The sequence below is a fragment of the Octopus bimaculoides genome, chromosome 22, assembly GCF_046866305.1.
Source record: "Octopus bimaculoides isolate indiv1 chromosome 22, ASM4686630v1, whole genome shotgun sequence".
NCBI classification, from domain to species: domain Eukaryota; kingdom Metazoa; phylum Mollusca; class Cephalopoda; order Octopoda; family Octopodidae; genus Octopus; species Octopus bimaculoides.
In genome coordinates, this window is record NC_142949.1 from 5,720,864 (window position 1) to 5,733,363 (window position 12,500).

Consider the following 12,500-nt stretch of genomic DNA (forward strand, 5'->3'; position numbering starts at 1 on the left):
TATTCTTGATGTTGTTCGTGTTGTTAATTATTATTATTATTATTGTTCAGTAGTTTTATTTTTATAACGTGCTTTCACTTCACTACCGAGCGCAGCTCTGTGCGCCTTGGGTATGTGCTGTGGTTTGCTGTGGTGCTCTTATGGTTACTGTATTGAAAGTGTTTTGCGTAGGATGTGTGCGGTGCCCAGTAGTGCAATTTTCTGTATGTTATATATATTTGTAAGTCCTGGTGTTTTTGTTATGTATTTGTCTGAATATTTTTTTACTATACCTAAGGCACCTACTATGATAGGAATTGTTTCTGTTTTTAGATTCCACATTCGAGTATTATTATTATTATTATTATTATTATTATTATTATTATTATTATTATTATTATTATTATTATTAGATATAGAGAGAAGAGTTCTTTACTTGATTACGATTATCACAATCCATCACTAAGGTAAACATTAATGACAAAAAGCTTAATGACTCGAAAGCAACAGTTATTTATTTGAAGTTGAACGATATTTCGGCATCTCGCACACCTTCGACAGGTTCAAAATAAAATTAGAAAATAAAATTAGAAAAATGAATTAGACTGACAATATTATTATTATTATTATTATTATTATTATTATTATTATTATTATTATTATTATTATTATTATTATTATTGTTATTATTTAATTAGTTAGTTAGTTAGTTATTTTTATTTGTATACTTGTGAAATTCTGCAGGCTGCGTATGGATTAACTCGTATGAGCCGAGCATCGGCTTATTGAGGGCACAAGATGCCAGGCAGAGCAAGTCGACCAGCAAGCTCATGATGATCATTTTTGTTTTTTCGACAGAAAGGGCATCATCTAAATCCATTGGGTCCTCTCTGGCCAGATAGTCAACAAAGAGTACCTTGTGACGGTTTTGAGGGACTACGAGAAGAGAATTCGTCGCAAAAGGCCAGACCAACTGTGCCAGGACAAAGCACAGGTCAACGATTCTATCCTGGTAACCAACTACTTCACAAAAACTGGCACCAAAACTCCCCCTCAGCCTCCCTGCAGTTCAGACCTTGCTCCCTGTGACTTTTGGTAGTTCCCAAAGTTGAAGGAGAAGATAAAGGACAAGGGTTCTGGACACCTTCACTTTGGAGGAATTCCATGGAGCCTTCATGAAGTGGCTGGAGCGCTGTAACAGGTGCATTGAAGTCAGAGGGTTTTACTTTGAAGGAAAATTAGTTTGAAATTAATGGATGTTTCTCATGAAAAATCTCAAAAGTTCTAGAGTGCACCAAATACATTGATTTCAAATTTTGGCACAAGGCCAGCAATTTCGGGGAGGGGCTAAGACAGACGAAATGCCTCTAAGCATTTTGCTATATTAAAGACAATTCTTTTTACTTATAGTCCAGCACTATTGAGAGACCAAACTGTTGTTGTTGCTGTTATTGTCTTTCACGTTGTTTAGCTCAAGCTCAGCACTGATCGGCCTGCCATATGATCAAAAATCTTACCTTTTTAATGATACTCAGGACAACTTTTGTCAACATTGCCTTAATTTTATTTAAGAATTCAAAACCATGAACTGAGGTGTATCTGGCTGCTATTTCTAGCAGATCCAGCAACGACGCGGCAAGAGTTTTCTTTTATTACTTGAGATATTTGTCACTGTGTTGTTTCGTTCCCGATCGACACTAATCTGGAAACGTTTGTAAAATTAAACCTTACATAAAAGATTACGCAAAATTAATCTTACGTAACCACTGCGTAATTGCCACTGAAATACGTGTAAAACTGTTAAGGTGCCATAAATAAGATTATTTCACGTCACATTCTTGTTCTAAGTTATATATATATATATATATATATATATATATATATATATATATATATATATATATATATATATATATATATATATATATATATATATATATATATATATATATATATATATATATATATATATATATATATATATATATATATATATATGTATGTATGTATGTATGTATGTATGTATGTATGTATGTATGTGGAGGCACAATGGCCCAGTGGTTAGGGCAGCGGACTCGCGGTCATAGGATCGTGGTTTCGATTCCCAGACCGGGCGTTGTGAGTGCTTATTGACGAAAACACCTAAAGCTCCACGAGACGCCGGTAGGGGGTGGTGGCGAACCCTGCTTTATTCTTTCACCACAACTTTCTTTCACTCTTACTTCCTGTTTCTGTTGTGCCTGTATTTCAAAGGGGCCAGCCTTGTCACACTCTGTGTCACGCTGAATCTCCCCGAGAACTACGTTAAGGGTACACCTGTCTGTGGAGTGCTCAGCCACTTGCACGTTAATTTCCCGAGCAGGCTGTTCCGTTGATCGGATCAACTGAAACCCTCGACGTCGTAACCGACAGAGTGCCACCTGTATATATATATATATATATATATATATATATACATGCACACGCACACACATATATATATGTGTATATATATATATATATATATATATATATATATATATATATGTATGTATATATCTATGTATGTATGGATAGATAGATAGATAGATAGATATACGTATATGCATATATGTATATATATATAATGTATTTGTGAATATGTGTGTACATGTGTATATACGTGTGTGTGTGAGCGCCTCTGTGTGTGTGTGTGTGTGTGTGTGTGTGTGTGTGTGTGTGTGTGTGTGTGTGTGTGTGTGTGTGTGAGCGCCTCTGTGTGTGTGTGAGCGCCTCTGTGTGTGTGTGTGTGTGTATGTGAACGTGCGTGTACGTGTGTGCTGACTTCGTGTCATGTCTGAAGACTCTTAAATAAAAAATTTCTCTTGTGTTTCCAGGATGAAAATGATAATATACCAATATTTGAGAGAAGAATGTATTTCTCACAGATTGAAGAAAATTCACTACCAGGTAAGATAAATCTCAACATAACTATTAAATAAATGACTGATGCGTTTGCTTGACACATCATTCAAACTTAATCTCTTATTCTTTTTCTTCTATTTCTACTTCTTTATCTCCACCGCCGCCGCCGCCGCCGCCTTCGTCGTCGTCTTCATCTTACTATTCTTCGTTTTCTTCGTCCCGTCGTCGTCTTCTTTTACCGTCTGCCTTTTTCTTTCTGCTTTTTCTTTTGTCATCGTTGTCTTCTTTTTCCCCTTTTATTCCTCTCCTATTCTCCTTTCCTTCTTCTTTTTCTCCCTCTGACTCTTTTCCTTCTTCCTCATCGTCTTTGTAGTTATCATTTTCATCGTCTTCTTCTCCTCCTCCTACTACTTCCTCCTTTCATCTTCTTTTCTCTTTTGTCCTCCTCCTCTTCTCCTAAGCTGATGGCGTTTCTATCTGCCCTCATCTACTTTGACAGACACATTCTTCTCATTTATTATTCATATGCAAACATTTCATAGAATAATGAAACGGCAGAGAGGTAGGCGTTAAAGTTATGGTGACATGATGGCGTCACCATTTAGTTGCGAGCCGTAACGTTCTGGTTTCGAATTGACTCTGCTTGCGCTCACTTCAGGGACGAAATAAAACTCTTTCCTTTATTCACCATACAGAGGTTGAAAAATGAAGAGAGGACGAACACAAGGACAGACAAGGGGTCGGGGATCGAATGAGGATAACAGAATGAGGATGAACGTTAAAAATTCCCCAAAATAAATAATACTCTCTTTTACTTGTTCCAGTCATTTGACTGCTGCCATGCTGGAGCACCGCCTTTAGTCGAGAAAATCTACCCCAGGACTTATTCTTTGGAAGCCTAGTACTTATTCTATCGGTTCTCTTTTTGCAGAACCGCTAGGTTACGGGAACGTCAGCACACCAGCATCGGTTGTGCAGAACCGCTAGGTTACGGGAACGTCAGCACACCAGCATCGGTTGTCAAGCGATGATGGGCGGACAAACACAGACACACAAACACACATACATATATATATATATATATATATATATATATATATATATATATATATATATATATATATACGACGGGCTTCTTTCAGTTTCCGTCTACAAAATCCACTCACAAGGCTTTGGTCGGCCCGAAGCTATAGTAGAAGACACCTGCCCAAGGTGCCACGCAGTGGGAATGAACCCGGAACCATGTGGTTGGAAAGCAAGCTACTTACCACACAGTCACTCCTGCGCCTATATATATATATATATATATATATATATATATATATATATATATATATATAATTTGTTTATAGCAATCAAATGTTTACGCTGCACATTAGCTCACTAATGTTCGGTGAATACATCCATCACTCCCTCCATCAAATTAACGTTGCCTCAACAAGCGCACGGTGTACCACGCGTCAGATGTAGAACTGATCGCAGAGTAACGTATTCTGCTCAAGAACGCTATGCACCACCCGGCCTGAGAATTGAACACACGATCTCCCGATCGTGAGTGAAATACTCTAACCACCAGGCCAAGCGCCTTCACAATATGTGTATGTATGTATAGATAGATACAGTGTATATTAAATTATACATACATACATGCGTGTGTGTGTGTGTGCGTTTATAAATGTATCCATTTGCATACTTTTATGCTTGTCTGTATGAATGTGTGTGTGTTTGTGACTGTATAACTGTGTATATATCTTTCTTTGTGGCGGAGTAACAATAATAGAAGGGAACATGAGAATATTTAAAAGATATCTCCAACGTATTTTTTCATGTTCTTCCAATTCAAGTATTTTTTTTCGTTTTCGTATTTTGAAAATAAATGCTAATTCTTCAATTCGTTTGAACTTCACAAAAATACCAACTAATTGACTAAATTTGTACCCACATTTCAACTGGATTTCAATCATTTTCAACATTTCTTGTCAACATTCCACCATGCTTTATACCATTTTTTTTTTTTGTTCTTCTGTCAAATTCTATCTCATCATCATCATCATCATCATCACGTGGTTTATGACGTCAGGTGTTTTAGCTGTTTGCTATAAGATCCATCTTCTTATCAATTTTTAATGACCCAAACGAAATATCGTTATCAAAACGTAAAATAAATGAAGAAATGATATCAAAATTTTATCTTTCTTTTTTCATAATTATGACGTTTTGACATTTACTTGTCCTAGGAGATGACATGGCATCAAATTACCAATTAAACGCATGAAATTCGAATGAAATCGGAGTAAAATTTAGGAAGTTCTTCTAAAGAATATGACATTTTTCTGTCTTTTGTGTGGGAAGAGGTGGCTAACTCATAATAGTTGTAAAAACTATACTTGTGGTGTTCCGACCGCACTTCTATATAAGTGGGGTATCACGGAACTGCGTGTCTTACCGTTTAGCATCACATTTTTCTTTTTACACCGTGATAAATAATTTTGTTCTTTTTGAGCATCCATATTTCTCAGACCGTAGATCAGTATTTGGACTTGATTCAGTCTATGATAATAGAGCGCAGTAAGGCATTACTGTAGTGTGCTCCTTCGTTAAATTTGTATGGTAGACCAGCAGTTACCCATAGAGAATATCTGCTCACATCTCAATTCAATTGAGGTTGTCTGATAAGAAATCAAATGTTGATCCATAGCGTAAAGATACCAGAAAAATATCTCGAAATCCACCGAAATATATGGAGCTGTGTATTGGAATTTTAATCAAGACCTGGGAACTAAGTACCTTTTGTGATACAACCATTTGCTACTGTTAAATAATTGATATTCATTTTGAATTTCTTTTAATTAATTCATTTTATTTCATTTATTTTATTTTCTATTTATTCCAGGTACCAGTGTCTCCAAAGTGCATGCCAACGATGCTGATATCAGCAGTCCTAATAACGAAGTGATCTACCGCATCGACAGTGGCGCCTTCGACAAGTTTCGAATGGACGCCAGCAGCGGGACTATCACCGTAGAAAAGGGAGCCATTCTAGATCGGGAAATGATGGCCAAATATGTACTGAACGTGTCTGCCATTGATCGTGGAACACCTTCCAATCATGGCAGATGTCAGGTGATCGTCTACATCGGCGATAAAAACGACGAGGCGCCATATTTTGACAAGAACGAGGTTTATTTGACTGTGACGGAAACTCAGCCAAGAGGAAGTATTGTTCACACGGTCTCTGCGCATGACGACGATCTGGACAGCGATCTAGAATATTCCACACTTTCCGATAATATGCAAGCATATAATGGTCCGGCACCGGTTAGTGCGAGGGTACTTCAGAATATAAAGGTAAGAACCATTATCAATATATTCTTTTATTTTTTTCAGTCATTTGACTACGGCCATGCTTGAGTACCACCTTGAAGGAGTTTAGTCAAACAAATCGACCCCAAATTGTCTGACAGCCATGACTGGGTTTTCCTGCTTGTGTGGCATGGTGCAGAGTCCTGTTGCCAGACATAGGGTCTTCCAGTAGCCACTCTTTTGACCCAGGGTGGCACTACCTCATCCAGGCAGTTGATGTAGGCCTCCGTGTTGAGTTTGAGGCCATGTAATCACTCCAAACATCATGATGTTGACTGGATGTTTGATTTTTATCACTCTCAGTACATGTTTTGGGGACACGGCAAACCAACGGTTGTTCTGTGTGTTCACCATCTGATCCTGGCAGAAACTTTTCTCGTCTGAGAAAAATTAAAGTATGTTCGGTTGGAGGGGATGCTTGAGTTTGTGTAAAAGCTTGAAGAGCATCATGCTCCGCTCTTAGTTTAGCACTATGTGGTGACCATAACAGGGTCAACATAGTTTCTTGGACTCTTGTCTTGAAGGACCTCAGTATACATCCTGCCAGTTGTCTGCATTTTGCTGCCATCTTGGTAATGTGCATATAAAATGATACGTCATTGCACATACTGATCCTCATGTCTTTCACTGCCTGTGACTCTGGGATTTTAGTGCATTCGGGCCCTGTATGTGCAGGGTGTATGTGCAGGGTGTATTCGTGAGTTGATAGTGGAGTCCTTGAGAACTTCCCGCATTAAACTGCATGTTGTTTATTTCGGCCCACTTGTATATCGAATTCAGGTCCCGCTGTAACCTTGCGACGTCATAATACATAGATAGTTAGATAGATAGATAGATAGATAGATAGATAGATAGATAGATAGATAGATAGATAGATAGATAGATAGATAGATAGATAGATATACATACATGCATATATATGTGTGTATATATATATATATATATATATATATATATATATATATATATATATATATATATATATATATATATATATATATATATATATATATATATATATATATATATATAAAGAGAGAGTAAACTTCCGCCTTCGATCGATTTTGCTTGTAGGAAATTTAATGCGCTTTTCTGAGACTTTCGAGTGTGTGTGTGTGTGTGTGTGTGTGTGTGTGTGTGTGTGTGTGTGTGTGTGTGTGTGTGTGTATGAATACATATATGTGTGCATGTATGAATATGTGTGTATGTATGAATGTATGGGTTATGTAATGTGTGCGTGCGTGCGTGCGCGTAATATTAGATGCAGAAGAAGTGAGGTAGGACGACGGGCAGTGTCCCTTATTAATGTGAAAGCTTTCTCTCATTTCTTCTATGTCGTACATTCAATCTGACGTTCAGCCAATATTAGACGCACGGCGTATTTCTGATTGTCGTTTAGCTAGTGAATTCGCCGTGTGTATGTTTTGATAGCTAAGATCCACATGAGAATATGATATCCATTGAGATAGGATACGATGTAGCAAGTGATAATAGGATATTGAACATATTATTGTGTGAACCTTAGTAACATTGAGATCAATAACTATCCCCGTATTTTTGTCTATTACACAGCAAATTGAAGCCCTATTCCCTATCGAAGACGATCTTTACATTGTACAACGTGAAAACTGTCAATATTTCTCTAGCTTATTCAGCCTTAATTGCGATATATTTTGATGCTATCTGTAATCCCTAGAACAGCCACAAATCTAATATAGAGAGTGGTTTTAAAACTGTAAGAACGGTCTTTATCTTGGATTATTCCATTTAATCAAGAAACAGCTTTGTCAGTCAGGTTTTGATGGTAACGATTGGCTAACAACGTTTAAAAACTAACAGCTTAAATACCACATTTTAAGTTAATATAACTATTTCTAGAGATACTAAACGACATTGTTATATTCAGTTAATAGAATGGTAATAGAATATCGTCTATGTTCGACAAACTGGTCGGAATCATTTATTTTCCTTTGTGTGTTGTTCAAGTTTGCAAGCAACTAGCTCCCTCTACGCTGGTAATACAACGACAAGAGGGAAGGGGAAGTGTAAGTAGATGAGGATGCTGAACTGTGAATTGTATGCACACATAGGCACACAAACATACACATATATGTATATACATACACATATATATATACATACATATATATATATATATATACGCATATGCGCGCGTGTGTTTGTGTGTTTGTATCTGTAAATTTTTACAGGGAAAAGTTTGGCAGTGCCTACAACGTTTCGGCTTACGAACCGTCATCATCAGACAGTTTTATTCTTTTTTTTTTTAACCATCATATATACAACCAATCCACCTACACCCTAATTATAAAAAATAAATTGTTCCACTCATCAAAGAAACGCCCTGCCAAACGCACAACATATAAGACTTGATATGACCAGATTGTGATGACGGTTAGTAAATCGAAACTTCGAAGTCGCTATCAATTTTTTCCATATAAAGGTATTGAGTGATCCTGCAAATTCATGTTCAACTCTTTTTATATAACGTTACGTAAAAGGAAAATTAAGCATTAATACATAAACATATATGTGTATATATGTATGCTTGCGTGTATGTGCGCGCGTGTGTGTATGCCTGTATGTACATGTGTATGTGTGCGCATAATGTCAGGTTTGTCTTAATAAGTTTGTAATAATAAACAGAAATATGACCGGGATAAATCTGACGGTCTGAGATCATGTGTGCGTACATGAACAGGAAGAATGCTCTTATACATGCGAGGATATTGGATTCAAGATGCCATTGGAGATGAGTTTTACTAAGGAAATGGTTTGAATATAAGTTGTGTTGGCCTAAGAGAGAAATTTATTACAGAAGGTATAACGAAAGCTATTGTCGTTTGAATTACAATCTAAATTTGTTAAGAAACCGTTAACGTAATGTCCAGTTTCAATTAAATTTTCATGTTCAAATAAAACTTTTGGGATGATAGTCATTTAATGCAAGTTGACCACTAGTTTCTTCCAAGTAATAAAGCCTTCAGGGCTTGGGAGAAAATGAGATTCTGTCAAAAAACAAAAAGAGAGAGATGTAATATAATTAACTTTAAAGTTATGTCTAGCAGATCTTTGTTATTGGTGATGATGATGATGATGATGATGATGATGATGATGATGATGATGATGATGATGACGACGACGAATATAATGACGACGGCGGTGACGATAATGACGACGACCACCACCACCACGATGACGATGATGATTATGATGATGACGAAGACAACGATGACAACGACGACGGCGATGATGATGATGATGAGGAGGAGGAGGAGGAGGAGGAGGAGGAGGAGGAGGCGAGGAGGAGGCGAGGAGGAGGCGAGGAGGAGGCGAGGAGGAGGAGGAGGAGGAGGAGGAGGAGGAGGAGGAGGAGGAGGTGGGGGCGAGGAGGAGGCGAGGAGGAGGAGGAGGCGAGGAGGAGGAGGAGGCGAGGAGGAGGAGGAGGAGGAGGAGGAGGAGGAGGAGGAGGAGGAGGAGGAGGAGGAGGCGAGGAGGAGGAGGAGGAGGAGGCGAGGAGGCGAGGAGGAGGGGGAGGAGGCGATGAGGGGGAGGAGGCGAGGAGGGGGAGGAGGAGGCGAGGAGGAGGAGGAGGCGAGGAGGAGGAGGAGGAGGAGGCGAGGAGGAGGAGGAGGAGGAGGAGGAGGCGAGGAGGAGGAGGAGGAGGAGGCGAGGAGGAGGAGGAGGAGGAGGCGAGGAGGAGGAGGAGGAGGAGGCGAGGAGGAGGAGGAGGAGGAGGCGAGGAGGAGGAGGAGGAGGAGGCGAGGAGGAGGAGGAGGAGGAGGCGAGGGGGAGGAGGAGGAGGCGAGGAGGAGGAGGAGGCGAGGAGGAGGAGGAGGCGAGGAGGAGGAGGAGGCGAGGAGGAGGAGGAGGCGAGGAGGAGGAGGAGGCGAGGAGGAGGAGGAGGCGAGGAGGAGGAGGAGGAGGAGGAGGAGGAGGAGGAGGAGGAGGCGAGGAGGAGGAGGAGGATAATGATGATGATGACGATGATGATGATGATTGATTTTGGTGTTTTTCAAGATATTCCTAGATAGATAGATAGATAGATAGATAGATAGATAGATAGATAGATAGGTAATGAGCATTTATTAAGTTAGTAATTAACATTACTATTTGTTTATTTTACACTCTAGTGTGTCACGACTTGGTACCGAGTTTTTTTAAAAGCTGAAATTGTTCTTCTAACAAAATTACTGCAAAGTATGTATAGAGGAATGTGAGTGCATGTGACTGTAAATGACTGCGTGTGTCTGTGTGTGAGTCTGTGTATGTACGTACGCATGTGTGTATATATATATGTCTACAGACACAAATATGTGTGCGTGCGTGTGTTTCAATGACATATATGTCTATGTGTTTGTGTGCATATGTATATATATATATATATATATATATATACACACATACATACATGCATGCATATGCATATACATTTATAAAAATTTTACTGATTTATAAAAAGTATATATATATATATATATATATATATATATCCATTTATATAGAGATATAGATGTAGATATATGCATAATATACGTGTGTGCGTGTGTGTGTGTGTGCTTGTATGTAAAGCTTATTTTCTTTTCTCTCTCTCTCTCTCTCACACACACACACACATGCACACAGAGCTATCACACACACATAAACACATAACTATTTATCACATGATACTTGCGCAACTGTACTCATTATGTTGTCAGAGTAATTATAGTGAAGTTAGACAACATCACTATTTACATGTCACCCTCATTGTATACGTGTATCCATTTCTGTGTGTAATGAGTGGGCGGGTGTCTGTATGAGGGCATGTGTGAATCTGTGTGCCTGTGTATATATGTGTGAGTGCGCACGCATTTGGGTGAATGTGTATGTGTATATAAGATAGAAGCTGCAGGTATGAGAGTGTATGTGACTGTAAATGACTCTGTGTGTGACAGAGTCTGTGTATGTGTATGCGCATGTATATGTACATGTGTGTATGTATGTGCGTGTGTATGTCTATACACACATATGTATATCTGTGTGTGTGTATTTCAGTGACATATGTGTTTGTGTGTTTGTGTGCGTATGTATTGATTTATAATTAAAAGAAAATTTATTCTTTTTCACTAAGATTAGCTGTTGCTCTCGAAAATCCACATTTCACATATTCACAGTTTCTCCTCTCCGTCTAACGCTTTGGTTAGTAGAGTGAGTTATGAAAACTTGGTATACTACCCCGTTATCAAAATTAAATGTTTTGATAGCGGAGTAATGTACCAAGTTTACATAGAGGTTGTAATTATGCACTGATATATATATATATATATATATATATATATATATATATATATATATATATATATATATATATATATATATATATATATATATATATATATATTGTCGTTATCTGGGTTGCTATGGTCACAAGGTTTCGACCGTTGTGCTGACCCGTTCTCTTCTGGTTCGTTTCAATTTTGGCAACATTTTGGGAATTTCGAATCCGAGAAATCAGGTAATAGCAGCATCCAGTTGTTATTCATTTAGGGTTGAGTAGACTACAACAATCTGAAATAAATTGCCTTTCTCCAGGACACAAGGCACTGTCTGGTCTAGAATTTGAACCAATTATCCTATGATCATAAGCTGAGCTTCCCTAACCACAAGGCCACACGCCTTCTCAGTATTAATAATATCCATATGTAATATTTAGGTAAATGTAATATTTTGTCTTAATTTGAGAGTAGATAGCAAAGTCTACACATCTTACTAATGCGAAATGGATAATGAATTACTTCCCTTTTAGAGAGAGAGAGAGAGAGAGAGAGAGAGAGAGAGAGAGAGAGAGAGAGAGAGCAATTAGTGAAAACAAAAAGAAAAAAGACAAAACAGGAAGAAAATCTTTTAACAAATATTGTATTAGTTGAAGATGAAGGAAAAGAACCTTAACATTTTGGACGCTAGTCCCTCATCAAAAGGACAGTGTAGAAGAAAAGTAAAGGAGGAGTGCAAAAGAGAAAGAGTGGTTGACAAAAAGAAAGTATACTCTTTGCAATTAAACTTTATGAAGTACTGACACTACTACCCTAACTCTCTCGTTTCCTAACAGACTAATAACTCAACATAACAACCTCATTTCCCAAATTTCTCGTGTTCTTTTGTGTTTCTGTAAACATTTGTATTAGCTGAAAACGTGGTGTTTAAACAGTTGCGCCATAAAATGTTGTTAACCGTTCTTTATTGTAAGAAGCTGACTGACAAACCTGTTTATTACT

The 12,500-nt window shown here is 38.0% G+C and overlaps 1 protein-coding gene across 24 annotated transcripts in view; it reads left to right on the forward strand.

Moving 5' to 3' along the window:
• LOC106869633 (cadherin-23) overlaps window positions 1–12,500 on the forward strand; it is an 898,614-nt gene that overhangs the window by 758,107 nt on the left and 128,007 nt on the right. For all 24 annotated transcript variants that reach the window (XR_016237951.1, XR_016237950.1, XR_016237947.1 and 21 more), the window contains 2 exons: window positions 2,835–2,907; window positions 5,756–6,210. Coding sequence is in view for 17 of the 24 variants with exons in the window: in XM_089339746.1 (XP_089195872.1) it covers window positions 2,835–2,907; window positions 5,756–6,210 (528 nt within the window). In the remaining 7 variants the exon portion in view is untranslated. The remainder of the gene's footprint in view (window positions 1–2,834; window positions 2,908–5,755; window positions 6,211–12,500) is intronic.